The 27,116-nt window shown below is 47.6% G+C and overlaps 10 protein-coding genes across 10 annotated transcripts; 3 read left to right on the top strand and 7 right to left on the bottom strand.

The window, feature by feature from the left end:
- Nucleotides 1-155: 155 nt before the first annotated feature.
- FMAN_00863 (uncharacterized protein) lies at nucleotides 156-1,835 on the top strand (the record flags this gene model as incomplete). Its single annotated transcript, XM_041828298.1, has 2 exons — nucleotides 156-644; nucleotides 702-1,835. The coding sequence occupies 2 exons, from the start codon at nucleotides 156-158 to the stop codon at nucleotides 1,833-1,835; spliced, it is 1,623 nt and encodes a 540-aa protein (XP_041676196.1).
- Nucleotides 1,836-2,040: 205 nt separating this feature from the next.
- Nucleotides 2,041-4,743, bottom strand: FMAN_00862 (uncharacterized protein; the record flags this gene model as incomplete). Its single annotated transcript, XM_041828287.1, has 6 exons — nucleotides 2,041-2,760; nucleotides 2,814-2,851; nucleotides 2,936-3,495; nucleotides 3,555-4,109; nucleotides 4,167-4,479; nucleotides 4,527-4,743. The coding sequence occupies 6 exons, from the start codon at nucleotides 4,741-4,743 to the stop codon at nucleotides 2,041-2,043; spliced, it is 2,403 nt and encodes an 800-aa protein (XP_041676195.1).
- Nucleotides 4,744-5,449: 706 nt separating this feature from the next.
- Nucleotides 5,450-7,089, bottom strand: FMAN_00861 (putative FPR3-prolyl cis-trans isomerase; the record flags this gene model as incomplete). The annotated part of the gene is made up of 4 exons (XM_041828275.1): nucleotides 5,450-5,655; nucleotides 5,706-6,348; nucleotides 6,400-6,855; nucleotides 7,003-7,089. 4 exons carry the CDS (start codon nucleotides 7,087-7,089, stop codon nucleotides 5,450-5,452), a joined length of 1,392 nt encoding a protein of 463 aa, XP_041676194.1.
- A 933-nt stretch (nucleotides 7,090-8,022) lies between these two features.
- Nucleotides 8,023-8,849, bottom strand: FMAN_00860 (uncharacterized protein; the record flags this gene model as incomplete). Its single annotated transcript, XM_041828264.1, has 2 exons — nucleotides 8,023-8,264; nucleotides 8,315-8,849. The coding sequence occupies 2 exons, from the start codon at nucleotides 8,847-8,849 to the stop codon at nucleotides 8,023-8,025; spliced, it is 777 nt and encodes a 258-aa protein (XP_041676193.1).
- Nucleotides 8,850-9,653: 804 nt separating this feature from the next.
- On the bottom strand, nucleotides 9,654-11,811 carry FMAN_00859 (uncharacterized protein; the record flags this gene model as incomplete). The annotated part of the gene is made up of 4 exons (XM_041828253.1): nucleotides 9,654-9,707; nucleotides 9,774-10,846; nucleotides 10,912-11,137; nucleotides 11,242-11,811. The coding sequence occupies 4 exons, from the start codon at nucleotides 11,809-11,811 to the stop codon at nucleotides 9,654-9,656; spliced, it is 1,923 nt and encodes a 640-aa protein (XP_041676192.1).
- Nucleotides 11,812-14,726: 2,915 nt separating this feature from the next.
- On the bottom strand, nucleotides 14,727-15,493 carry FMAN_00858 (uncharacterized protein; the record flags this gene model as incomplete). The annotated part of the gene is made up of 3 exons (XM_041828242.1): nucleotides 14,727-14,768; nucleotides 14,813-15,074; nucleotides 15,144-15,493. The coding sequence occupies 3 exons, from the start codon at nucleotides 15,491-15,493 to the stop codon at nucleotides 14,727-14,729; spliced, it is 654 nt and encodes a 217-aa protein (XP_041676191.1).
- A 2,043-nt stretch (nucleotides 15,494-17,536) lies between these two features.
- On the top strand, nucleotides 17,537-19,030 carry FMAN_00857 (probable IZH3 Implicated in Zinc Homeostasis, membrane protein; the record flags this gene model as incomplete). The annotated part of the gene is made up of 1 exon (XM_041828231.1): nucleotides 17,537-19,030. One exon carries the CDS (start codon nucleotides 17,537-17,539, stop codon nucleotides 19,028-19,030), a length of 1,494 nt encoding a protein of 497 aa, XP_041676190.1.
- A 968-nt stretch (nucleotides 19,031-19,998) lies between these two features.
- On the bottom strand, nucleotides 19,999-21,274 carry FMAN_00856 (uncharacterized protein; the record flags this gene model as incomplete). The annotated part of the gene is made up of 4 exons (XM_041828220.1): nucleotides 19,999-20,127; nucleotides 20,261-20,983; nucleotides 21,048-21,145; nucleotides 21,199-21,274. The coding sequence occupies 4 exons, from the start codon at nucleotides 21,272-21,274 to the stop codon at nucleotides 19,999-20,001; spliced, it is 1,026 nt and encodes a 341-aa protein (XP_041676189.1).
- Nucleotides 21,275-22,180: 906 nt separating this feature from the next.
- Nucleotides 22,181-23,164, bottom strand: FMAN_00855 (uncharacterized protein; the record flags this gene model as incomplete). The annotated part of the gene is made up of 2 exons (XM_041828209.1): nucleotides 22,181-22,923; nucleotides 22,975-23,164. 2 exons carry the CDS (start codon nucleotides 23,162-23,164, stop codon nucleotides 22,181-22,183), a joined length of 933 nt encoding a protein of 310 aa, XP_041676188.1.
- Nucleotides 23,165-24,177: 1,013 nt separating this feature from the next.
- FMAN_00854 (uncharacterized protein) lies at nucleotides 24,178-25,562 on the top strand (the record flags this gene model as incomplete). Its single annotated transcript, XM_041828198.1, has 4 exons — nucleotides 24,178-24,566; nucleotides 24,620-24,746; nucleotides 24,800-24,878; nucleotides 24,934-25,562. 4 exons carry the CDS (start codon nucleotides 24,178-24,180, stop codon nucleotides 25,560-25,562), a joined length of 1,224 nt encoding a protein of 407 aa, XP_041676187.1.
- Nucleotides 25,563-27,116: the final 1,554 nt, after the last annotated feature.

The following is a 27,116-nucleotide window of genomic DNA, read 5'->3' as shown; positions in this document are numbered from 1 at the left end:
GCCGAGGCATCGCGCCACGTTCAATATTTCCACTCTCCAACCTGGGATCCAAAACTTGTCCCATGCCCGGTCCCTTGTCTCACCCTCTTTCTCCGACTGTCTGATATTTACGAAACATATCAGTCACCATTACTTCCGCATACTCCACCGGCGCCATGGTCATGGCAAGTGACGCTGCTGAGCATGTCACAACGCCTTCCACCATTGCCGTCAACCATGATGATGCTCATAATTTCCCCTCTGAGATCAACCTCTTGACCCTCAACTGCTGGGGTCTTCGCTACATATCGACCCAGCGAGTTGCAAGACTTGACGAGATAGGCCATAGAATCGCACACGCTGTCCCTACACCGCATATCGTTTCTCTGCAGGAATGTTTTACACAGGAGGATTACCAAGCCATTCGGCATCACACTCGCCAGATTCTCCCCTATGGAAAGTTCTACCACAGCGGTGCTTTTGGTGGCGGTCTGGCCATCTTGAGTCACTGGCCGATCGAGGAGAGTACCATGTTCAAGTATCCCCTCAATGGACGACCAACTGCATTTTGGAGAGGAGACTGGTATGTAGGCAAGGGTGTTGCTTGCGCCAAAATTCGCTTTGGCCCAAGGAGAAAGGACATTATTGAGGTCTTCAACACACATGTGAGTCTGAATCTGTTATATCGCTTTTCGGCGTGTTAATTGACTTGAATTCTCCAGACTCACTCCCCATACGAGCCCGAGCCCGTGAGTACATACGATTGTCATCGAGTTGCGCAATCATGGGAGATTTCAAAACTTTTGCGCGGCGCTGCTGAACGTGGACATCTCGTTATCGGAATGGGAGATTTCAACATGTTACCCTTGTCTATATTTCACCGTGTAATAACAACACATGCGCCTGTTCATGACGTCTGGCGCAAATTACACCCTGATAGCGCTCTCGGCCCTGCCTACCATCCATCTGAGAAGGATCGTCATCGGCCATTACCGACAGCCGACTTCAATCTCCTCGAGAATGGCGCAACCAGCAATTCCGTCTATAATACCTGGCGCTGGAACAAAAACCAGCAGAACCGGCTCAAAGGAGGCGATCTTTGCGAGGTCCCACCTGATACGATTGATCCTCACGGCCAGCGACTCGACTATATCTTTGCCTCAACAGGTATCGACCCTGATGCTCCTGCTACCGCTCCTGGCTGGATCGTCAAGTCGGCCCATGTTTCAATGACTGAGCGGCATCCTGATCTCCTTTGTTCCCTCTCCGACCACTTTGCTGTTCAAGCCACCCTCGTCCGGCATACCCCTTCCCCATTGCCTATCAGAGCAGATCCCCGTTCCGAAACACCATCTGCTGCTCTACAAACTGGCGCATACTTGGCCTCCAGTAGCCCGGCTAGCAGCATTCACTCAGGTGACGCAGCGCAGACTGCGGATCCCGATACCCAACTGAGGCGAGGTCGTTTCTCTAATCACGATTCATTTCACGCGTCCACCTACGATGAAATTCTGGGAATGATACAAAAATACCATGCTCGTGAGATTCGCCAGCGCTACTGGCGAGGTGTGCACTTCTTTGGTGCATTGTTTGTCTGGCTAGCATGTCTTGTGGCTGTTTGGTTTAGTCCTGGAAACTACGTCGCATTTGTCCTTATGCTGGTCAGTAGTCTCAGCTTGGTCGCTGGTGTTATCGATGGTCTGCTCTCGCTGCTCTTCTTCTCTTGGGAGATCCGGGCCCTCAAGGAATTTGAGTGGGAGATTCGCAATGCCAAAGCTGTTGCATCTGGTGACCCAGCTGCTTTAACAGAGTCTGGTTCGTACAGCAATACCAACCAAAGGTCCAAATCACAATGAAGAATGCACGCTCAATTTTATGGTAATGATTTGATGTTTCTGCATAGGGCTAGGATGATGAAATGAGGATCAGGATGAAGGTATACGCGCCAATAAGGTCTAACTCTTAATGTCTATTCGTAATACTACCCACAATGCTTCTGAGGGCTGAAAACCCTCGTATCTCATACCGCCCTCCTTTTCTTTTCTTGTGTTTTCTTTTTATTCAACGCTCAATGTTCAGTGTCGATGCCTGGCTTTCGTCCGTTTTAGGAATCTCCGTTACTTTTGGATCGATATATCCACCAGGTCTCATCCGGCGCCAGGTGTAGCCCATGAAAGCCGTCTCTTTTCGAATTCTCAATGAAGTCTTTTTGGTATCCTTGTCCCGGAGCAACATGTCTCTTGGTCGTTTGCGCTCTTTATGGCCATAAAATCTAATAAACTGCTTCAGTGTAGCCTTGTCGTTCGGCTGAAGTTCCTTTGATGCATCAATATCACGGTCTATGCTTCGAAGCTTGGCCGCGTCGAACGGGATTTTGATTAGCTCCATAGCCTTTGCTTGCACATGTGTGTCAAATCCAAAAAGTATCTCCTTGACATCTTCCGATCTGAGAAAGACGCCCGAGGGTATCGACTCAGACCAGTCTTCAAACGGTTCAGATTCATCGAAGTAATGTGCATCGTCATCACTCTTCAGATTCGGAGTGAATGGAGGAGGCATTGATTGTAGGCGATCCCAGGGCGTGTTTCTGAACCACCTATGCGCTTTGATATCTTCCGCATCATCGGGAAACACATAGCTTTTGAACGAATCCCGGTATTTGACCTGATACCTCCTTGAACACAGCCGAATATCCTTCTCTTGAATCAGGCGGCAGATGAGATCTTTGCACTTGTCGCTTACGAATGGCCTGGGCGGAAAATGGAAGTTCTTCTTGAAGTCCTGCGGTTGCTGTTAGTCATTTGCCTCGTTCAAGTTGATACGGACGTACGCACAACGATGTTTTGTTTCGTCTGCTTGCGTCCTTCTTCTGCTAGAAAGGGTGTCTGCCCGTATAGGCATTCATACAGGATGATGCCGATGCTCTACTAGTCACACCTCCCGTCATATTTCTGACTAAGAACGACTTCAGGAGCCATATATTGACTGGTACCAACGACGGAACGCGCAGCAGTGCGGTTACCGTGCCGGTTTCTCCAACCGATAAGACTTCGCAAATCCTCGTTACTCGCCAATGGATGTTTCCCGTGCCTGTCAAGTCCAGAAACAAGAGACTGGTACCACTCAAGATGTTTCAGGAGATCCTTATTGCCTTTTTGATCCGTCTCGTCACCATTTATGTTAATATTTAGTCTTCGGACCAAGGAATATCGATGAGTATTATAGTATGCTGCGTCGTGGGACCAGTGATCATTAAATGCTAGCCCAAAGTCGGATATTTTCAGATGACCAGTTGCGGATATGAGGAAGTTGTCTGGTTTTATGTCACGGTGAATAAAGTTCAAACGATGGGCCTCTTCAACAGCAAGGATCATCTCTGCGATGTAAAATTGTGCAATGGGTTCCTGTAGAATGTTTTGCCGAATGAGCAATCCGAGGAAATCGCCGCCAGGCATGTACTCCATCACTAGATAGAGGTTCGTTGTGTCTTGAAAGCTGGCAATCAGTGGAACAGCCCTGAGAAGGTGCTTCAGTCAGTCAGTGACCTTGTAGTGTTGGTCAGCTTTGGTACTAACCACTGTGATCCTTCAGAAGCCACAAGAAAATCCCTCTCAGCCCGCAAATGGCCTTCTTGGCTGTTCCGTAGCATTTCTGTCTTTCGAATGACTTTCATAGCATAGACTTGGCCGGGGAAAGCATGCCCTGGGGCAGGCTTTTCACGCACCAGTCTTACTACTCCAAAACTGCCTTTGCCCAGAATTTGAAGTGGCTCGTAGTTATTGACCAAGGGGGAGGAGTCCTGGTTTCCATGGTAAGCCAAAGAACCTGCCCTCATTGCCCTCGACTCTCTGAGATGGCACGTTTCCTGCCTTCTGTATTGCACCCGAATCTTCTCCTTCTCTTCCGGTGTCATTAGCAAATAGTTGCACAATTGAGACTCGAGACACTGGCCCCGCAAAGATCTTGCATTTGGTTTATAGAGAAGTTCATTGAAGTAAGTCTCTAGGAAAATCTTGGCGGCGGATGCCCTCTCTACAGTTGCAATGGTAGGTCGAGCCTGAACAACACCGGCTTCAGGAATAGTACTGAGAGCGCGGCCTTCAGGGCTTGAGCGGGTCCATGGATTTCGCCTATTGTATCGTCTATCCATGATTTCCTAGTTCGGTAGCATAGATGATTCCATCGACGTTTTCGCTGTGGACCTTTCATCGGCTGTTGTGACTGTATCGCTTGCCTCAGAAGAGGGCGGAGTGATTAGTCCACTGGAAGGAGTAGGATTGACCAGCTGTAAAGAGCTTCGTGCTCGTTTTGGCGAGTTTCGGATTACCAAAGTAGAGTTTGATGCCATAGCCGTGGGATGCAACCCCAACTTTCGTGTTACTACTTCCTTTGCCTCTGGACTTCTCGTTCCACGTTCCAGTCTTGGGACAGATCTGAAAAGTAAATGGTTTTTGGCTTGGTCCTCGGCGAAGTCATGAGCATCTTTGGATAGTTCGGCACCTACTGCACGTTAATGGGATATAAACCGGACAAGTAAGACGGCTTACGACTGCGTGCGTTTTTTCTCATATTCTTGAAGGCACCCCGAAAAGGTGCCCATCTTTTTGAACCGCCAGTGCGAAACTTCCACGAAGTTTGCGCCTCTGATCCGTCTACAACATTCAATTCGGATCCTGGAGATGCTTCAATGATAGTCTTCGAATCGCAGGACGAAAGACGAACGAATTGTTGACTGGCTTTCTTGAGCAAGGTTGGTGCCATCATGCTCCAGGGTAGTCAATAAAGATAAATTTAGCACTGCATCCATCAACATCCGAGGGCAGGCCGCGTCTAATAAGATAATGCAGTAGCCAGATGCGGAGAGAATGGCGCTCGAGTTTTCTCTCGGCGATCTTGTTGTGGAGCAGAGTCGGGGGGCCGTTGAGTCAGAAGGAGATGAACCTACCTCAAGCTGGGTGGAAGGTTCGACATCCACGACTTCTCATGAATGGTATAATGAAATCAATACAAAGAAGGATCGGCAGGGAGAAAACACCAAATGAAAAGGAAAGAAATAGTATTTTATCTGTATAACCTTACAAAATCCTTTCAGGCACAGGAAAATTATCCCGCCATCAATAGCAAAGCGCAAGCATAACCCTTTTTATCGTACGCCATTTCATGTCATGCAACGGGGACGGTCCTCGCCACATCATTCCTGTTTTGCCTTTCTAAATGGCCGTCTTGACTCTGCTCTCAACACCGACGGCCCTCGGCAGAATGTACAAGTCTGGGCTCTCTTATCCTCGCATGCAGAACAACCACACCGGGTGAACAGCAGATATGATATATGAAGCCTGGGGAATACAGGCGTCCACGACGTCATCAACTTGTCGCCAAATTCTGCCACCTCTTTTGGGGGTATTATGTCACGAGGTCGGTAGCAAGTCGGCTTGGTGTCGAGTGAGTGGAGGCATATGCTACGCTACACTCACTTGATCTCAAGAAGCTTGACATCGAAGATCAATGTGCTATTGGCGGGAATGCCAGGAAGGCCACGGGAACCGTAGGCAAGATGAGCGGGGATAGTGAGACGGCGCTCACCACCAATAGCCATGCCAATAACACCAATGTCCCAGCCCTTGATCACTTGTCCCTTGCCAGCCTTGAAGGAGAAAGGCTTGCCCTTCTTGTTGGCTATCAATGTGTTAATCAAGTTGAAGATACCACGGAAGCTAGTTACTTACCATCGAATTGCTTTCCGTTCTGGAGCTTGCCGATATATCGGACACCAACAGTGTCACCATTCTTAACAGTACGGCCATTGCCAATAGTTCGGTCGTCGATGGTCACGCCCTGGACAACCTTGACACCGGTGGTGGCCTTGCCCTGCTTGGCCTTCTCAGCAGAGCCAGTGGGACCCTGTTCGAGGTTCTTTGCGAATTGAACCTTCTTGGCGTCCTTCTTCTCCTCGGTAGCAACAGCCTCGCCCTTGTTGTTCTTGAGCTTCTTCTGTTGCTTCTTGGACAGTTTGGCATCATCCTTGGAGATGAGCTCGTCAAGACCCTCGGTAGCCTCTTCAGCGGCGCGCTTGTTCTTGCCCTTTTGGACGGAAACGAGCTTGGGGGCCTCCTCCTCGTCAGACTCAATCTCCTGAACACGGGGGTCCTGGACACCATCAAGTTCGTCACTCTCGTCGCTTTCCTCACCCTCGAGGGCATACTCAAGCTCATCGGGGGAAAGATCGTAGTCATCCTCATCCTCATCCTCATCATCCTCATCATCGTCCATGATGTAGTTACCGGTGAGGTAAATGGTGTGAGTACCAGTAACGACAAAGAAAACCTTCTCGCCATGGTTGACAGTGATATCGAGGGGTTGCTGGTAGTTCTTGCATAAAAGTTAGCTGACAGTTCTGGGGTTATGCTTCCATAGACTCACTCGTTCAGTATCGAGAGTGCAGATGACGAAGTTCTCAAGATCGGCACCCTCTTCGCTGTCATCATCGGAGTCGTCATCCTCCTCTTCGTCCTCCTCTGTAGCCTTCGCCTTGCCCTTGGCCTTGCCGTTGGGCTTAGCATCCTCCATCTCCTCATCAGATTCCTCCTGAGCAGATTCAAGAAGTTTCTTGATGGCGGCAGCCTGCCTCTGCTTCTTGGCCTTGACGGGGTCGCTAGGGCCACCGTTGGCCTCCTCATCAGAGTCTTCCTCATCGTCGGAGCCGGCGAGGAGAGCCTTCATGTACTCATCATCGATCTCATCATCCTCATCCTCATCGAGACCAGGGAGAGCACGCTTGACGAGGCGCAGGGTGGATCGAGGAACAGTAGGAATGTTGCCCTCACCGTCGGCCTCAGGCTCTTCGGTAGGGTCAACAGCAGCCATGGTAATGCGGAACTGTATGATTTCACGGTTAGAACTATGAGCTCAAGACCATACTGAACTGCTGTCGCAAATGATGCGCCGCCAACTGAAAGCGAGCTAGCGCAAAGCAGCGCATTGCTTCGCATCAAAAAAGATCCAGCGCGACGGAGAAGAACTTACAGAGGCAGGAAATTCCATGGTGGCTGGAATTAAGATCTCTCCAGGAGGGACCTCGAGGCCATAGACGGGACCAGGAACAGCGGACATTGTGGCGGTTATATAATTACTTTTGTTTCAAACGTAGGATGAAATGTAAAGCGTATTCCGGAAAGAAGCAAGAAAACAGAAAAGTGAGTGGAAGGATGAGGAATGGTGATAGAGTGAGGTTTTCATAAGAATCTCGCTCCTGCAAAAGAAGAAAACCAAGAATCGAGAAGCAACTCCAGAGCTTCGAAATTTTTTTCGGGGCTCAACAAGGGCCCCACGCGTACAACCAATAGAACTCCACGATAAAGGTTCTTATCGTAGTGGGGTGTTCACTGTCACAGCAACACGAGTTACCTTGTCTCCGCTTTGGTGCAGATTTTCCCGCCGCAAGCTCCACTAAGAAGTTGTGAACAGAGCCGTCCTCCCGTTCTAGGTTCTGAATGACAAAAAGACTTAGGCAACTTAGCATAAGTTTAGAATACCTTTGCTAAGGTTATTTTGACACCCTATATCAAGGCCTTGATGTTTTCTTGCTCCGCGAGGCCGCCTTAGCATGCTGGCAAGACGACTGGGGAAGCGTCAGAAAATTCTGGACTGACACAATTACATATCTGGGTTGGTAGGCATCATTGGTTAGATTTGGTAAACCTTTCTCGCCGTTCTGAGTGCCTTATAGAGGACCTTGACGGGTTTTAAACAGTATACGAAGGTAGGACGCTTAATAAGGGGAGGTAAGAAACTTAAGATATCTACGTTAAAGAAAAAAGGACTTAAGTATTTATAGATTTTAATAGAATCATAGACTCCTTTAATATATATATTTAAAAGAATCCGGGAATTAAACAATAAGTCGAACCGAATTCCGTCAATCCACATTTATCTTAACAGCATGATTCTGTGCTCAGTGAATATCTGAGAGTTGAATGTCGTTCATGGGTTAAGGCGGGTGATTTGAGATTATACATGCATGTTCGGGTACACCGAGGTAGGTGTTTAGGAGGAATCATTATTCGCCCTAAATAAACCTTTCCCAAATGGCACCAGGCTGAAAAACCAGCTCTGGATTACTTGCCATGCGAATACCGTAAAGAACTTGCGCTGGCTCTGATGGTAAATCTGAGGTCGATCACCTACATCGACCAACATCGCACCCAGCTTAGAGATCGATTTTGGCCAATATTTGTTCTGTGCCTGAGCATACGCAGCCATGAGATCATTGCCATTGGTTATCCCACCTGATGTTTCTGTAAGCAACTGGCCTAATCTTGATCTGCCGTAGACATACCGCTTGACCAAAGGTTACCGTCCTGAATCCACCGATACTCCTCCCCGACGAAATGTGCGTTTGGGTATTTTCGGATTAATTCATCCTGAAGCCCTCTAGGGCCACTTACCTGGCGGCTGTCGAGAATGCCTGCAGCACCGCATAGATAAACACCAGTACAGACGCACAATACATCAACGCCCCCGGTGTTGAAATGGTCTCTTAGCCACTTTGTCGATGCCTCTTCAAAGTCGTCTGCTGGATCTGTACCAGGCACGACGATAATGTCAAGTTTGCCGGGACCAACGTCATCATCCTCGTACGTGTGTGATGCACGGACGGATAGATCTGCAGTTAAGCTCACGGTTGGAAACAACTTTGGCGATGTGATATAGGTAATCTTGGTGCTGGGTGCTATTTCACTAATGTGTGCGGGGAGAGGAAGGAGGCGAAGGTATTCTTTGGACATTGAGGCGAGAACATCGACAGTTGCCAAATCAAGTAGCTGTACGCTTGAGGGCATGAAAACGCCAATGCGCAGCTGCTTCGAAGACATTGGTATAAACGACTATGATGAATTCTGCTAAATTGAGCGGTAGATATTGAGGTAATACTCGTAGGTTTCGGATGATAAATAAAGGTACTCTATGTTCTTTGCTCTTTAAATGTACGTTATCTTAAATAGTTTTAAAGGGTGTCTCCGTTGACCACCCCTTCGACTTACAGCCCGTATGAGCTAGGCATTCTTTAAGAATAATGTCATGCAGTTTTTAACAAACATTGATTCCAAATGCTGAATCCGTCACTCAGCTGTCTTCTCATTGGTTCAACTGACTTTAATATCCGATGCGTTTCGGCACCAGAGGGCTCCACTCCGGCGGGCTCTCCGACGTTCTCTCTTATGCAAGGTGGCGTTATTCAACTTGTCAGGAAGTAATTATGATATGGTATTACACCTATGAGTTCAAAATGATTCAATCTTAAGATCTGTAGCTTTCCATCCAAATAGGCGTGGCATAAGCTTATAGTGTTAAAGCAAGATGTTTTGTCCTCAATCTTTTCCAGACCCCATGTAATATTTAGAACTGTATAACATCTTTAAGTAGGTGGTGAAGAGTAAGTAATTTATTAGGCACAAAACCATGCATCATATATCCATCTGCCTCTCCTCGAATTAGAACATTATGTATATCGTTCTGAGCACGCTTCGGGATGATCTCTTAAACAAACCGACCATCATTCAAAGTGGTAAGTACCCTTGCCAAATGCATGGAAGCTTTCCTGACTAACCAAGTCATTGGTATATATTCTTCCCCATATTAGTTGTGAGACTTGCCATATGTACCCATCATCATCATCATCATAAACTGTTGCTTGGCACGTCAAGACCCCAGGGGCCACGACGACAGCATTTCTGGTCTTAGGCCATGTTGTCAACCTTCACGCCGGGTATTTGACGCCGTGTTGCCTTCTTGCTCACAGTATAAACAAGGTCTTGGTCCCAAAGCTGGCAAATCAAAGCTTGAGCACTGGGTATGGTGCCATATAGAGGAGCGACGACGGGAATCGCAAAGTAGTCATACCAGTTGTTCTTGAGAGATCGTCGGGAAAAGTCCATCCCGTTTGCCAGTCCAGCCTTGACCATTTCTCTCTCCCGGCTGGCGACTCCTGTCTGGTGGAAACTTTCGTATAGAGACACGTAGACCCCAATTTGAAAGAAACCGTAAATACGAACAAGATTACACCAGCTAAAAATCCAAGCCAGGCTTCGTGGGTCTCCATTGCCTTCTGTGAGCTTTACATAAAGTGCTGACGAAAGAACCAGGATAGCCATATGAACGGGAAGAAAGTGAGCTTCGAAAAGGCGATGCAGCATATAGAAAACATTTTCCCAGTGGGGGTGTTGAATAGTTTCCTTGTGGATGCTTGAGAAGATGCCGTTGTCATAGGCCTGACCACTGTTCTCATCGCTTGCGGAGCTTTCGGGAAAGGCAAGATGATCGGCATCTGAGATGGTGTAGTGAAGGGGTTGATAGGAACGGCAGGTTTGCTTGCGATCTTGCCACAGCTGAACCAGTTTACGAAGCGCAAAGCCAGTATCAAGAGCACCCCACATATGACGAAGAGCCTGTTTATAACGAGCGCGAGTGTCGTTCAGTAGCCCTCCACCTCCCGTGACGTTACTTTGGCTGACAGGGCTATAGATGACTCGACTGGTTAAGTTGCCATTGAGGGCGAAAAAACACTTGATATACATATGCAGGTCCTCACCGATGGCCTCGCTGCCACAATCCCATCCGCCAACCCGGTCAACCAAATCTAGAGGAAGAGAGTAGACGGATGTAGGCGGAGAAATAGAAGACCCAGGGTACAAGCCAGACATACCAGCAGCGCCCCAGAGTATATCAGCAACACGGACAAGAGACGGAACACAATGTGCGTTCCTGTCGAAAATAATAGGAGCCGAGTAGATGGTAGTCAATGCGGTTTCGGAATAGGATAAGTGCATATTTGTCAGAAGGGTAAAGTAGTTCGATGAAAGATGGCTATCGGCTAGAGAATCCACGAGTCAGCAATGAGCGGGCGAGGATAAAGTGTTAGTTTCCTAACTGGCGTACCATCAATACCAGTGATTATAACGTTCTTCCTCACGGCTTCTGAGTACCTCTCGCTCAGCTTGCGAGCAGCCCATGCGAGATTGCTGCCTTTGCCAGCGGCTTCACCCGGGATTTCTGATGGGTGAAGTGTGAAGTCAAGGAATCTGAACTTCTTCGCGAACTCCTGTATCAGTCCAAGAGCCTTCGTTTCGGCGCTACTCTCTCTGTGTTCCATTCCAAGATAGACCTAGTGAGAAATATCAGTGAGAGACTTTAATAGACGAGTCTGACATATTTATGAGATACTGGTACACGGTTGTGCTTTGACATTCAAGAAAGATAAAATCTTACATCATATGAATAATGAGCCTGAGGATGGGATGACAGAACATCGAGGGTCTCCCTGAGTGTGCCAACCTCTTCTTTGTAGTTTGGAATGATGATGACATGAACGACGTTGTCATAAGCTCCCGGCACGCCGTCTGTGTAATATTCAGGATCGTAATCGCCGGCTTCACTGGTAGTGGAGGAAGCTGGACTGTCTGGACTGGATCTGAGAGTCTCGGAGCTCGACACGGAAGTATAGGAGTCCCGACGTGAAGCGAGCTTTTTCAGATCAAGTAATGAATCGCTACGCGCTGCTCTTTTCATGGATTGGGTGAGAGTCCAGATAGTCCAGCAGGCTCGGAGAGGGAAAATGCAAACCAGTATATGAACAAAAAGGCAGTAATATGCGAAGAAGAAGCTCCAAATACCAGCACCTATGGCAGAATCTGAAGGATATTGGGAGGCAGGCTGTTTGCCTTCATTTCGGTATTGTTCAAGAGAGGCATCGTGGTATATGACCCAATAGCAGAGAGCACTTAGCGTGATCATACTTAATCCCCCTGCGCGTTGTGCGAACCATGTGAACAACGACATGCTGTGTAAGATAAAAGATATGGTTTCTTGGATATTTGAAGCTTCGATGTGGTTCGAGAGAGCCCGAGTAGTCCAGGCGTTTGGCTCAGGTCCGAAGAGAGAACGCAAAACAATAATAGTTTGCATAGACCAGGTCGGCCAGAGCAAGGATTTGTTAACTGGAAAGCAAGATAAGAAAGAAAGACAAAGCAGGCGGGATGACGTTGAAAATGCATGTGTAAGTGGGAGGCTACTGAGAGATATTCGCCTGGTCGATCTGAGGTAGGCTAAGCAAAGTAAGCTATGCTCATCCGATTTCACAATCCGAAAATTAACATGAAATCTAAAGGGAGTTAGCTCTGAGAGATCAGAGAACAAAAAGACATGGGGTGGTCATGATGGTCATGATGGTCAAGTCAAGGGCACGAGACACAGGGTATTCGCCAGCCTCCAGATCTCAATAATGGTTACCAACCCTTATGGCACGCGCTATGTTCTAGCTTTTCTGATTCGGCCAGAAGAACAAGATAACATCTTACTGAAGATCCACGCCCCATGTGCCGAAATATGGGGTGGGCAACATGGGACATGATACCGTGAGGCTTGATCGTCATGCTGCTTGCGAACCAACCATCGACTCCATACCAAGCAACTTGGACTAGCAGTATCTCGGATTGAAACTGGGGTCGATAGCGGTCAACATGGTTTCTCTGTTTCTGTAGTCTAATAATAAGCTAATGAGACTTAGCAAACAAGCTCATTAACTATACATCTGCTAAGCATTTATGAATCATGGCGAGTGGACCTGACTCGGACCCCTTGACTTTGGCTTAGGATTATCTTTGGCCACTCACAAGGGATCAATTGCCCATGGTGTAACGAGGATACCATGTTTTCTGTCCCCAATCAACGTGATGCAGGCCCAGGAGCCATGGCTCCAAGCCAGAGCTACCTCGAGTGCTGAGATGTACTGCACTCAGTCGTTTTCGACCATGAAGACCCATAGGATTCAAGTTGCTCATGAAGCTTAATGTCCGACTTCAACACCTCAAACCCAGGTACTTGACGTCAAGACGAAGCAAACTATGTGCTCAGAAATGAGATTATCTAGAAAGTGTGGCACTTCTCGATTCAGAGTTCCTGGCAAGTTCTTGTCTCTAATCCATGTACTTGTTCATTCATTTCTACGCTGTTCCATGGCAATGCCTTGCCCGCAATCCAAAGCCTCTCTGTTGACACAAATCAAAAGCTGATCTGCACGCAAGGCTTAGGTCAATGCGCCTAGATGAGAGTACTGCTTCTCACCAACCCAAGGTCGGCTGTCGTAAGGTCTAGTTGCTCTTGGTCAGTGGCATGGCGATGTGTATATCCCAGACAAGATTTGGCACCTTTGGTGTGTCTCAGAAACCACATTCTGTGTCAGTCCTACACAGAAGACCACTGATCGGCTTGACATCGATTGATGCTCATGATCTCAATGGAAATTGAGATGAAGAGTGACGAAATTGATGTAAGACGCTTGGCCTTTGGTTGATGCCTGTCCGACAACGTTGCTATGCAGCAATTTTGACTGGCTCGAGGCTGTGTCCACGAGGCTCGCTCAGCTCTCTAGTGGCTGCCTGGCCATTGTAACATTTCCTTGGTCTTAATTGATAGCATGAGAAACCTCTGTCAATCGCAGGCCGTAACCACAACACGCGCCTCTATCAGTGGTTGAGGATCCCGCCAGATACCTATGGGTCCAAGTCCGGTCACGGGTGGGAGTTCGACCGCGGCTGGTGATTGTCTTTTAGATATCTACCCAAGGGGTCTGCGATCCATTGGCTGTAGCCAGACAAGCCAGCATCCAATTCAATGTACTTGGTAGTCGACGTGGTTGTGTAGAGTCTCGTTGATGTTACATGACTATCATTGGCCCACGGGGTTGAGTGATTGGATCCCTTGCATTTTCGGATGTCTACCCATGTGAATTTTCGGATAGCGAGAAGCTATGCCTCTCTAAGCTCGAGATGTAGCAAAGCTGAGACCTCTGAACTGCCAAAAAAAAAAAAAAAAAAAAAAAAAGGGGGGGGGGGAAAAAAAGTTTAATATAACTTAGGTACAGTATATANCGAGAAGCTATGCCTCTCTAAGCTCGAGATGTAGAAAAGCAAAAAAAAAAAAAAAAAAAAAAAAAAAAAAAAAAAAAAAAAAAAGGGGGGGGAGGAAAAAAGTTTAATATAACTTAGGTACAGTATATATTTAATGGACCGTATTGAGCATATTTGGCCCCTTACTGTAGAGCTTTCTTGTTCTATGGGCTCCTCCTCAACTGAGGTGAGACATAACGCATGGTTTGCTTGTGGAAGAACGGGAAAACAACCATGAATTCTGTATCGGCGTAGGATCACAGTCGCAATCGTGATGCTGCTAATGCTGCTCTCCTAGTTAAGTTGGGTATCAATCCTGAGGCAAGTGTCGCGCTTACAGTAAACACGGGTCGGGGCGGCCATATTGCACTTGGATACTGAAAACAGTCTTCGCTTGGACATACAACTGAAGACTAAGGGTTTCAATGAAAGAATAAAGCATGCCAACTGCCAAACTGCCTTTTCGCGAAAATAACAGAAACCTCGGACTATCACAGATCAAGATTCGATGGGAACACTTGCCGATTTCTGCGGATTTCTCTTTCAATGGGTATCTTATGTTTAGGAAATCTTGTAACGTTACTCTCCGTGGCAAAGCCCCTCCCTTGCGGTTTCATTCAGGTCCATCAACGCCGTACGCCAACCGGCAATTCTACAGGTGATTTCCATCAAGTTTGCAGCATGAGCCTCGATATCCAACACTCACGCGTTTCCCCTTACGCCGTGATGTCAGCTCAAGACTGGCTCAGAAGCGTATACTGGGCGAAAACCACCATAGTTCTGCATGTCCTCCAGGAAAGTCGTTATTTAGGGTGCCTTTTCAAATAGCTTCTGAATCGGTTTGGCAGCCTAGGAAAAGGTTAGTACAAAAGCCAAATCGTGACTAGGAAAACCGGCGTCAAGAAACTTGCATCAATGAACTTTTCCAAATCATTATCCAAGTTGGCAAGGTCATCCTTCCTTCTTTTGTTATCCGCAATCAGCTTCTGTTTTCGCTTAAGCAGCTCCTGTCGCTGTTGCTCCAGAGCTTCACGCTCAGACCGTTCGTGATCTATGCGCGCAACCATCAAGGTATTCTCGTCATCATTCTCGTGTTCGGGATGCTGGGCAAGGAATTCCTCGACAGGAATAAGAGGTAATTGTTGGTACTTGTGGCTATGATTTGTTAATGAAATGCTGCACTCGACTCCCAGCTGCGACTGGAGTCAATGTACAAGGGCTTACTCGTAGGATTCGCATGCTGTAATCTCTCCTTGGAGGTGTCGTTGTTCGTAATACAGATTCTGAAGCTGGAGATGCAGGCGGTCGACTTCTTGACGCGACTCGGCAGTCTGGGACTTGGTCTCACGTGCGGAGAAACAGACGTTTCGGTGCAGTCCTTTCAGATGCGCCATGGTCGTGAAAAGGAGTTTTTGCTGCTTGGCGATTTCAGCTTGCGCTTCTGCTGAAGGAGGCCCTTCGCTGTATGATTGTTCGCCCAGAGTGAGGAGTGCGCTAGCCTGGTCGCGTGCCTGGTCTGAGATCTGCAAGACTGCGCAAAGCCTTGGGTCCGTAACAATTTTATCGATCGCCATGTTCTGTATCCTTGGGTCGTACTTTTGATGCGAAAGATGTACAGTAAGTGCAAGATGTGGAGAAGAATAGCTGGATGGATTCGAGTAGTCACAAACTCGACCCCAGGCTTTTGTTTGTTCCTGGGCTAACAGAAAGGTGGGGCTGGGCTTACTGAAAGGGTTTCAATGAACATGATCTACTCTATAAGGTACTCTTACGGAGAAATAGTACCACAAAATATAGACTACCTTATACTTGCTTTCAAGACAATGACTTATTCTGCACAGCAAACGCTTGGGGTGAATATTCTTCTAAAAGCAGTCTAAGTGAGAAATCCCTTCTCTGCATAGCCTCTTTAACTTAGTAGATACCTCATGCGTCCTGGTTCAAAATAGGTACATATTGGTGACGTAGTTGTTGACTAGCTCCACCTATCCTCTAAAAATCAACGGTACCTATACTCCGTATCGGTCGATTACCTTGAGCTTATGGTATTTGATTGCTGATTATTGATCTCGTCAATTACCCTCACAGTCATATCTTCAGTCAATACTCACTCATCCACCGACTCTCTTTATCGAGTCGTTGGAGTGCCAACTGCTTATTGACTATGACCCAGTATTTTCTCTCACCTGCTTGCTCAACGGAATGTCGTCTTTTTAGGCCCCTGCCGTGAACCAAGTGACTTTCCATTGACTTCGGCAGTTGCACCGTTCCTCGACGGCGTGACAACCAAGTTTCGTTCAGACGCAGTTTTAATTTGCATTCATTCATTCATTCGATCAACATTTCCACATCTCGGCGTCTAAGCCTAATAAGCAGACCATTGACAGTGCTACGTTACCGCAAAAGAAATGGCTCTTGTGGCTTCTGATGGCTATGGGATCACCAGACAGCTCTGATGTGGATGGATCTATGAGAGGCCGCGGAACCAAGATCAACGACTGTTGCGTGGTAAAAAGAAATTCGCGTCTAGTTGCCTTGATGCTCGAAATATTTAATGAATTGTTAGCCCCTTTCCTTACAACTTTCAGCATCAATCCCTAAGTACCCTGTCGTCCAGGAACACAGACCAAACGAGAGCGAAATCTCAATCCAAGTGGTCGGAGGGTGCATCGGAGGCGTTTTCAGGTTTGGCACCCTATTGGTTCGAGAATGCATCTTTCTTGCGCAATCAAAGTCCATAAGCGGGCCGTGGCGAGCTGAGTTACCGAGCTTTCTATCTCGTGAGAGTCAGGGGCTGTACCGAGGGAAAGGTCATATGCGCTCATCAAGGAATCCGGATGTCCCTCCAAATACCCTCCAGAGTCGTGGATACATACTCTCTTTGCTGGTCATGGAAAGGGACCGGGCTTGTCTCCCGATTCTATCGGTATGTTATGTCTTTGCCTTGTTTAAACGATTAGGCCGTTTTTCAAGTGGCGTTCGTTAGTAACCCAACAAGGACGCCAAGACCGCCCCCGGTACCGTCATTTCAGCTACCAGTCCTTTTTTCTTTGATCTGACTGCCCAATTTCTCAACCTCTCATTCATCATGCGCTCTCGCTCGGTTCATTCCTTCGCCCTCTGACCCTTCTCTGCTTGTACTTTCATATCCTCACGACCCATACTTTCCTTTCTAAGCCTTCATATTCTCAACATCATATCATTTCCCCATTTCCAAGCCTTGGCTGCTTCCTTACACGCAGATCCTTATCCAACTCAGCAAGAATAGGAACAGGACAGGACTATTTCCGCCAACCAGACTCGGCAATCGTTGTCCCCGCGTGTAAAATACCCGCAGGGTCCGCAAGGGTGCTTCTCTTTGCTGCGCCCAACTTGTTCCGAGACTCCTAATCATTTAGTAATAACCAATTGCGCTCTTCATTTTTTGCTCGTGGCCCCGACAAAGCCTCACGTTAGCCAAGTCGTCACAGAAGTTCGAACGCACACAGCATCGCCAGATGCAGAGAGTTTAACTCGTCGTCACCTCAGTTGCAGCGTCACAGCGCTTGCCGGTTCAGTTTAGCCCAATTGTCGAGGCATAGTCACCACAATATTCGTCTCGAGTCACAGCTGCCATCATGTCAGACGTTACCACCGCCATCACAACGGCCTGTGCCTATAAGGCTCGGGACGGGGATAATATAGCAAGTACATCCGGATCCGACATCCGGCCTGACGTTGAACCCCGAAGACGACGCCACTCCTTCTTCATTCCCAGGAGACGATCCATTGTTGGCCATATCATGGATGGCGAAGAGGGTCTTCTTCTCAAAGTCGACCTTTTCCTCTCTGAACTCGAGCGTCGGCTCGACTTTATTGAGAACTATGTCGACTTGAGTAAGGACTCCAGCATCTCTCGTACCTTCTCTACACTCCAGGCTGTTCGTTCGAGATGTTCCCACGCTTCAGAGGAAGTTCTCGGTGCAGGACGACGCCGTTTACACATTATGGTTGATACTCTAGAGGCAAGATACAAGGAGACCTTAGAGGCCGCCGAGTCGCTGAATGAGAAGGCTCACGTTGGAGTCGATTTACTCGAAAACATGCTCTCTGATTTTGAAGCTAGAGCCTACAAATTGCGTGAGCAGGGCTTTGCAAACGCCGCCAACGCTGCCGAGGCTTTCATGGATGAGGGGCGCCGGGTTGCCAACGAAGGAATCGAGCGTGCCATTCAAGCCGCCCTTTCGCTGGAGGAGCACATTCAACAAGCTATCGTTCTGGCCAAGGAAGGGCGCCTCCTCTCCTACGATGACCTCCCCTCACCTTGGCGAAACAACCCTCACATCCACAAGGGTTACCGTTTCACTGAATCCAAACTCGAATGCGTACGCTCAGCCTTTAATCTTTCCAATGAGCTAGTCAACATCTGGTCCCATGCACTGGGTCTCATTTTGGTCCTCGCGATCGCGCTATATTTCTACCCAAATACTGCCAACTTTACACTCAGTACGAAGTCCGATGTATTCGTGGCGGGCGTCTTTTTTGTTATGGCTTGCCTCACTTTGGTTTGCTCAACGGTTTGGCACACTATGAATGCTGTTGCAGATGTCGATGCCATTTCAATATTTGCCTGCGTGGACTATACCGGCATTTCACTGTTGATTGCTGCCTCGATCATGACGACTGAATATACAGCCTTCTACTGCGACCCTGTAAGCCGATACGTCTATATGGGTTTAACAGCTTTCCTCGGAATCGGAGGCGTCATTCTTCCGTGGCATCCTCGCTTTAATGGTGCTGATATGGCATGGGCGCGAGTCGCTTTTTTTGTTGGCCTTGCCTTGACTGGGTTTATGCCTATGGTTCAGCTTGGGTGGACTCACGGGCTCGACTTTGTGTACAATTTCTACTCGCCAATTTCCAAGTCGATGCTCGTGTACTTTACGGGCGCCGTTGTTTACGCCAGTAAGATCCCCGAAAGGTGGTTTCCAGGCTGCTTTGACTATGTTGGTGGAAGCCATAACCTCTGGCATGCCGCAGTTCTCGGAGGCATCCTCTTCCACTACTCGGCCATGCAGACCTTCTTTGCCAACGCCTTCCACCGAGCAGAAGCTGGCTGCCCTTCATATTGAATCATCAGGGATGGTCGGATGTGCCTTCAATGACCAACCCAAACGGGCTAACAAGTCTATCTGCCCCCTGGAAGCGTGTCAAGTATTTGGCTGATTCTGTCAAGTCTTACTCTACTCGGCCCGCGCCGTTTGGATCTTGCTATGGTTAGTTGCGTGCTCTATCAGAGTTGATCTGAGCGCGACCCCTGTGGCAAGACTTTAATGGAGTACCTATGCGTGCCTCAGGTGCAACGTGAGTCCAATGCCACTACCTATACGAGGGGTATTGCGCCAGAGACTTGGATTGAAACAACTTATTAACCCTGTTAAGACGTGTTGTTCGTCCATGACACGAAAACGTCACAAACTAGCAGGCATCCTTGAGTGATAATAGACAAAAGCTATACACTCAGATCTTCTTGATGAAGCTAGGAGCTTGAATGTCGTCATGAAAAGCACAGGCATGTAAGCCGGCGCTGAGTTTGATTGATGAACGGATTGAACATGACCCAAGAGACATGCGTGGACGATGCAGTAAGTTCACAATATTATACGAGGCACGTGTAAATAGATAATAGATAAACAATCGTATATTCATTCATTCGTTCGTTCGTTCGTTCATCCTATAGCATTCGTCTCCGTCAGAACCCTGGAATCTCTATCGTAAGATATCCTAAAGCTACCCATGTCTATTTGTCTTTTGGGATCAAGCTCATACCCAAGTCAGCGCAGTGTAGCCGATTCCTCCAGGCGACTCAAATGGCTCTCAGACGAGAAATGAACATTCTTCTGCCAATGTATCCTTGTTCTGTGACGCCTTCCTTTGGGCGTAAGCCTGGCGCCAGGTTGGCACTGTTACTTGCAAAAGCATGCCATGCTAAATATCCTGCATCAACTCACAGACAATGATATACACTTACAAGACTATCACACAGCTTACGTCATGTATTTATAGCTGGGTCATCTATATAAAAGAGTCGTAATTGTAATTACAGCTTGGATTCATCTACCTCATCGTCTTCACCAAAGATGTTGAGAAATGAGATATGAACTTCGTCAGTCAAGTCGCTTGCCTGTAGACTGCGTCCCTTCTTAGAAAAGGCTAGACGCGAACATTCCTAGGAGACAGTTAGTATGATTCTTTGGGACCATAGAACTCCGGGGTTCGCCTCTCGGCGGGAAGGTTAAGAGATAACAGCAGTCAGAGGGAACCTCTGTGCCTTTGAGTCAGAAAGGGGGTAAAAGACATACTCTTGTGATAGCAGAGCCACCAAAGGCTGCGAGACCAACCAACTCGTGCTCGCCGATGGGGTCCTTGCCGACATCCCACAGACGGTCCAGGTAGGCTCTCCTCCATCCCAGAAATGTGGCAATTGAACCAGTCAGAGTATCTCCCTGCCCACCACTCCTCTTCTTGCCACCTTCAAGGTCCACAGTCAGTGTGGTTTCGCCGTTGGAGATGTAATCCTTGGCACCCTTCTGAACCACTGTCACGCCCTTAAGAGTTTTGGCCAGAGCCTCAACGCGAGCGGTCTCAGGCGCATTGTCGTCGACCTTGACTTTCAGTGCGTCGCACAATTTGCCAAACTCGACAACGTTGGGTGTCAGCACAGCACCGTCGTAACCGCTCACCAGCTCGGGCTGTTTGTGCACTATCGCCAGAGCATCAGCATCCAATACAATGGGGAGCTCTTGCTCACGAGCGGCGCGGATAACGCGGGCGACAGTGGCATGCATCAAAGGATCACGACCCAGACCAGGCCCGATGACGAGAACATGGAGGCGAGGCAGTAGGTCTTTGATCTGAGCCGCAATTTGATCCGCATTGGACTCGGGGTCCTTGGAAGCATTCCAAGCCGCGGGCTCATGTTCTTTTTTGGCGTTTTCACTCTGTCGCATCAGCGGATGGACCATGAGGTTTGGCGAGTATGACTTGATGACAGTTGCGGCTGCTGGCGTGCAAATGACATGCGACTATATGCGAGAGCCATGGTTAGCCAGAACGTATCATCGAGAAAAACACGAGAGTATAAATCACCAGATCAGAGCCCAGCCTTGCGCTCGCCATGGCTGAGAAGTAGGGTGCGCCTGTGTAGTTTTCACTGCCACCGATGACGGCGACTCTACCCAACTGGCCTGTTCTTGCGTCAGTCTTCAATCATCCAGAATCAGTGCTTTTGGCAACAAACCCTTGTGGAACTTCTCTAGCATTGGCGGAATCATACGCCGCACCTTGGAAAGGACCTCTTTTGTAGCAGAAGACATTTTCGGGCCAGATTCTTGAGACGACATCGCAAGAGACTTATGTGATGAGAGAATGAAAGTTGAGGCTGAGACGTTGGAGGGAATTGAGATGTATCCGTGAGTGGCGGGGKGTTAATTAGATCAGATCACTTCTACGCATAGAGTCCAGTAGGTAGGTGATGGAAGGCCAAAAATATGTGAAATGACGCAGCTTTTAAGAAAGAATCGCAAGACAATCGGCTAGATTTTATTTGAACGGAGTCCAATCGATCGAAATCGATGAGGTATTGCCAGCTTGGTGTTACAACTTATGATGTCACTTTTGTGAGCATTAAGCTCCAGGTGCTTTGTTCAATAAAAATAAACCCAGGCAAAGTCCAAATCATTGACGGGTTCTAAGTTTGGGAGAGGGGTGGATTGTTCTGTCTACAATATATAAGTTAGGTATCCAGTTGGCTTCATTCGACCGCGTTGTTTATCCCGGGGTGAACTAGGAGAAGGCCGAAATCCGAGGTCTTCTGTCAAAGACATTGATGAAGAAGGAATTGGGATTTTTAGAGAAGCACCATTATTTGAATCCGCGATTCCTAGCTCACTCGCACATAGTTCATTTTCCGAACCAGACGAACAAAGTTAGCCTCAACAGAAAAACAAATAGATTGAGGTAAATCCAGGCTATCTTAGGATATCTTAGGATAGAGATCTCATTGCTTCGTATTAACGCTAGCTGAAGAACACATGCTTCTATGGTATTGGTCAGTCCCCGGGATGGAATGAATAAGAAGAACTTCAGTTTTCTCTTATGTAAACACTTGACAGTTTTCTATTATTTCATATCGACAGACAAGTGATTCGGTACCATATTTCTCCCTGCCAGTGACGGTTTCTAATAAATTATCTTAGTCCTGCACACACTCCTGCAAAGGCTCAAGGGGGTTGAGTTCCAGCACGAACACGCATCACCTCAACCACCTCCATCATTGGTACCACAGTATGATCTTCGTGTTTATACCTTGGCCAATACTCATGAATATCTCGCTTGATTTCACCCCATGTGCTCCAGTCCCCATGCCAACGAATGTGCATCTCGTCGTCGTCTTTGACTTGGATAAAACTGATATCAGTATCGAGCAGAGGCTGGTGTCTCATAACGAACATGAGTCTCTTACAGTCGGGAAACATCTCTCGAACATCTTCGAGCAGCCGATCTAGTTTGTCGTTGGACTCTTCCGTATCTGGCCATTTCACCGCAACGTTCCAAACGTCATCAATTTCATCCGTGCCAGGCAGTAAATACCTGCATACCATCTCCTCGTCCCAATAGACAATGTCCGTGGATGGTAGAAACCAAAGGCTTTTGTAAATGCCGAGGTTCAGTCCGAATAACTGCCTGGCTTCCCCTTTGAAAAGAGCTTGAGATTCGCGACACGCTTGCGCAGAAGCTGGAGGTTTGTGAGGAGATATTATTTGTGTGCATCCTATTTCGTTATGACCAGGAATAGGTCCCAATCTAAAGATCCTTGCCCTTCGGAAAGACAATCTCCAGATCATTGCTCGAAGCTCAACAGGAAGTCCATTGAACTTGTGGAATGTTGTTGTAGCGCAGTTTGTTGTATCAAACTCTTTGCTTGGTCCACCGATTTCAGCTTTCAGATGTAGCAGTTGATGTCCTACGAAAGTAATTTAGCATAGAGTGGCGTGAAAGATACAATGAGACAAACCATCTTGTGTTGTGAAGTTCACGTCCACTGTTCCAGACACTCTTGGGAAGAGCAACTGGAGCTTTTGGAACGGCGATATCACCGCTTTGTAGATCTTGGAACTCAACGACGGTATTGGTACCGAAGATGTCATAGTATTCCGTCCTTGAAGTGGAGGGCCAGAGTCAATCAAGGGCTGTCGACTAGGCATCATGTGGCAGGTGGAAATGGTGCATTGGCACTCGAGGGTATACGTTGAGGTTCAAATAGAGAAGAGATAATGGGTTGTGTCAAAGTACAAGGAGTAACACAATCTTGACAAGTGACTAGAAGTAGAAAATGAAGAGGTTTGTGTGTATGAATAGATTTGCATTTGGATGGATGGCAAGTTGGCAAGAGCAGGTGTGCAGCAACTGCTCGGTAACTGGCAGAAACCCAGGTAACATGCACCTCTATTTAGGCATGAAAACAGTGGGCCCTCACATGAGAGTTTTCGCAACGTGAACTGAGATAGATCTAGATAAATTAGGTACCTTAACGGCGTATGTTAGCTTTAGAGAGCTACGATCTCTTGAGCGGCCTATCCATACATGGGCAAAGTTGTTGCCTGAAATAAGACAGTATGCTTCCTTTATAGCGCTGTTTATTCCTCCGCGAGTTACCAAAATTTATTCATATAAATTAAGTTCTTTCTCAAAAAATGGTCAGAGGACTTGTCACATATCAGGGGTGGGTAGATATCAGTAAAGCAGAGTAGTGTCCGTTCGGTTTCCTTCTTATATTGGCCATTTAGGACTTCAGATCATCAAGTGTCAAATTTATAAGAACCAAAAGTTCAAGAGTTCCCTAAAAATAAAACTTGGGTCGTGTTTTATCTCGCGCAAACAGTACGCCAGTGCAGCAGGTATCCGTTCGAGGGCGAATCACATTAAGACGGGTGCTTGAGCGACAGACGGCTGGCAGCTGTTGGCGGTCCTCGCAGCCAGGCGAAAACTGTTTATGATTCATATTCCAGCGCCCTGCTTCAATCCTGTTCTGAGTTCCGTGCGACTCGGACCTCACACAAAAGTGTTATTGTGCATCCTTGGAGTGTATCTTTCGCAGTTGGTGCGCTCTTCCATGCGCTCAGTTGCTTTCAGCTAGAAAGCCCTCTGTCAACGCTCACGAAGCATCCTATTCCATAAATTCTGGACTTCTCTTTCTTCTAATTACTAACTAGTCGTCATGGAGCATGTCTCCATAGATGGGCGGCGAAGGAACAAAACATCAGTCCCGATTCTTTATCCGTCGCGCAAGTCAGAGACAGATGCAGCACCCTCACTTCGACCAGCCTCACCTCCCAAAAGTAACCCATGGGCTCCAGCCAAAAAGCCTCGGGTCAATCCTGCGTCGGGAATGTTTCCGCCCCTGCCCAAGCCTCAAGCACCATGGTCGCCGGTCAAAACACCTACTGCCAGTATGTCGAGGGCCTCCTCGCTTTCTCCGGGCAAAAAGATATCCATAGACGATACAGTATCGGGTGCGTTTGGACCTGGATCAACGTCCCCTTCCTCCATCACATCTTCCTCATCCCGCCATATTTTTGAGGCCGCGGCACCACGAGCGACTTCAAAGTGAGCTGATCTTTCTCTGTGTCCACCTAGTACCATCAACTGACCGCCTTTAGTCTATGGAATTGTCCTTTCGGTGCTGATGTGGTGGTACGGTCGGGGAACTTAAGCTTTCGAGTCCATCGCAACATTGTGGTACCTCAGTCAGGCTGGTTCCGCGATAACCTGCCACCACCCAATGTGGTAAGTATCCTCTCTTCCATTCAGCTTGGTATTATTCGAACTGAGAACTTCAGGATGGGACGCCAGTTGTGGTGACTGTGGGCTTTGCTCCTGAAACTGTCGCTCATTGTTTACGTTTCATCTATACCGATAGTACGTGTCGGGCTCTATCTAAATCGAGGCATACAGGAACTGATACGTGAAACAGAAGTTGAGATTTGCGACATCGATACCCAAAAGCCCTGGAATGCTGCGCATATTCCTTGTTGCGTCTTGGCGTATACCACTGCTGTCTACTTGCGTATGGCGAAAATGACATGCCATCTTCTTCGCGTGATCGAGAATACTTCCAGTGAACTTGGAGCTCTAATACGCAGAGACCATATCTCTCAAAAGCTGGACTGCTCCCAGTGGGTCCAATTCTCATGGCACTATCAGAGGGCATTGGATATCATCGTTCGGGGACAGCCTCAGAAGCTGATGGTGCCCATGAGACTAGCCATGGCAAGCATCCTTGATGCTGTGCTCTTCTGGGTGGTACGGCACCCTCTTTTTGCCAGCGACCTGAAAACGCCGTGGCAAAAGATTCTGGAAACTAGTATGCATGATATTGCTGAGTATAAACAGCTGTGCCGAAGCGCCCATCTATTCAACAGTCCGTTGCCAGATGAGTTGGCATTACTGGAGCTATTCGAAGAAACCAAAGCAGGAAAGGAGCCACCAGAACCTTCAAAGTCAGTGGGGACACAAACAGAAGACGATGGTTCTGACCAAGAATCGAAGGGCCAGAGAAGTGATTTTTCTTTCACTCAGCGCGAGAGGCGAGGCTCGCTGTAACTTTCAACTTATTTGCTTGATTGAGGACTTGAGAAGGAGGCAACATGGTATTTATTTTTCTTGGACTTCTGGCTACGACGAACTATATTGTAGACAAAAGAGTTAGAGCCATTGATGAACAGTGACGGATATTAGCTATTTGTATTCGGAAAACTTCATATAAAAAAATTGAAAATAAAAATAAAAGGCTGGTGTTGGCAACGAGTTCCCGGGTAGAGTAAGAAGCTGTATTAGGTCGGCCCTGGGTTGTATTTCGTTCCAGGTTGACCCAGGCTATCAGCTCAAAGATTCAGCTGAACAACGAGATTCGAAAGTACTTTGCAGCTGCTGTGACCTATCCAGCCAGCCAATAACACCAACATCCCATGACCAGCAAGACTATTCAGATATAACTTACAGCTGTGCGTGCGTTTCATCTTTACTAGCGCTAGATAGAGGAGAGCGAGTGCACTGACAGCGAACCTGCATCGTCGACCGCTCTCGCGATCCTTGTGTTGAATGGGCCTCGATCCTCGCCTCGGGGAGCAAGAAAATGTAAAATTTTAGAAGAGAGTGCTAAAATAAACATAGTCAAGACTCCCCTGAGCTTAGGCTGAAATGCCCAAGTCTTTTCATCACTTAGGATAAAGGTCCTAGGTTTTCTTGCCTCCATCTGCCTTGGCCATCTACGATCATACTGGATATCATCCCATGGTCAGATATCGGTTTGCTTGATGTTCGTTGACTATCTTTCTCTGGCAATGTCTGGGTCGCCAACGGAGAGATCAGAACACCAGTAACACTTTTGTGATTCCCATGTGTTTTGACTTAAGCAGGTGATTTCAAGCTGCAAAGGCCACCCTGTCGATTTGGAGAGTAAAGAATCCCCTTCTTTGAGCATTGTCTCCGAGGAATTACAAAATGAAACCAGATTCCATCGTGTCTAGATGTGCATATCTCGTGCTGTCGAAAGATCGAAACATTTATTGAACGGGGATGACTTTCCAGATATTCTTTTGAGAGGAGTTTATCGTCATTCGCAGCTAAGCATTCACCAATGACTAGGAAAAATTCCGTGCTGATACTATAAGTTAGTAACCATATCATAGAAAATCTCAGTGACTCTTACTCGGGCGTTGTTTCAATCCCAATCATTCTCTTGTTCAGTGAAGTCGGCTTTGGTCAACCCTGTGTCCACATCCGCGAAGTTGACTCCGGCTCTTGAGCTTAGACTGTGGCTGTTGGGAGTGTTGACTCATATGATCTTAAACTTGGCCCGTCCTAGCTTTGCCGTGTTGTAGGCCAGCTCCGAGTCACTAAATGCCCAGTCTCGTGTCTCGTCATCCCTGGTCAAGATCAACACCAAGGCACGTCGAAGTCGGTAACGTGTAGCTAAGTTGCGTGTTTCCTGTTTGAGTCGCCCAACTTGATATGTGTGAAATGCAAGATGTGGTCGGGGAAGAAGAGTCAAAAAAGGAGAAACATCTTAGTGTTATTGTTAGAGGATACCACCGAGAACAATTAGCAACTGAGAGACAATAGAGCCAGGAGAGTGGTCTGTGTGAAAGCCGGAGG

This window comes from Fusarium mangiferae, assembly GCF_900044065.1.
Source record: "Fusarium mangiferae strain MRC7560 genome assembly, contig: FMAN_scaffold001, whole genome shotgun sequence".
Classification (NCBI taxonomy): Eukaryota; Fungi; Ascomycota; class Sordariomycetes; order Hypocreales; family Nectriaceae; genus Fusarium; species Fusarium mangiferae.
This window is presented reverse-complemented; position numbering and strand designations above follow the sequence as displayed.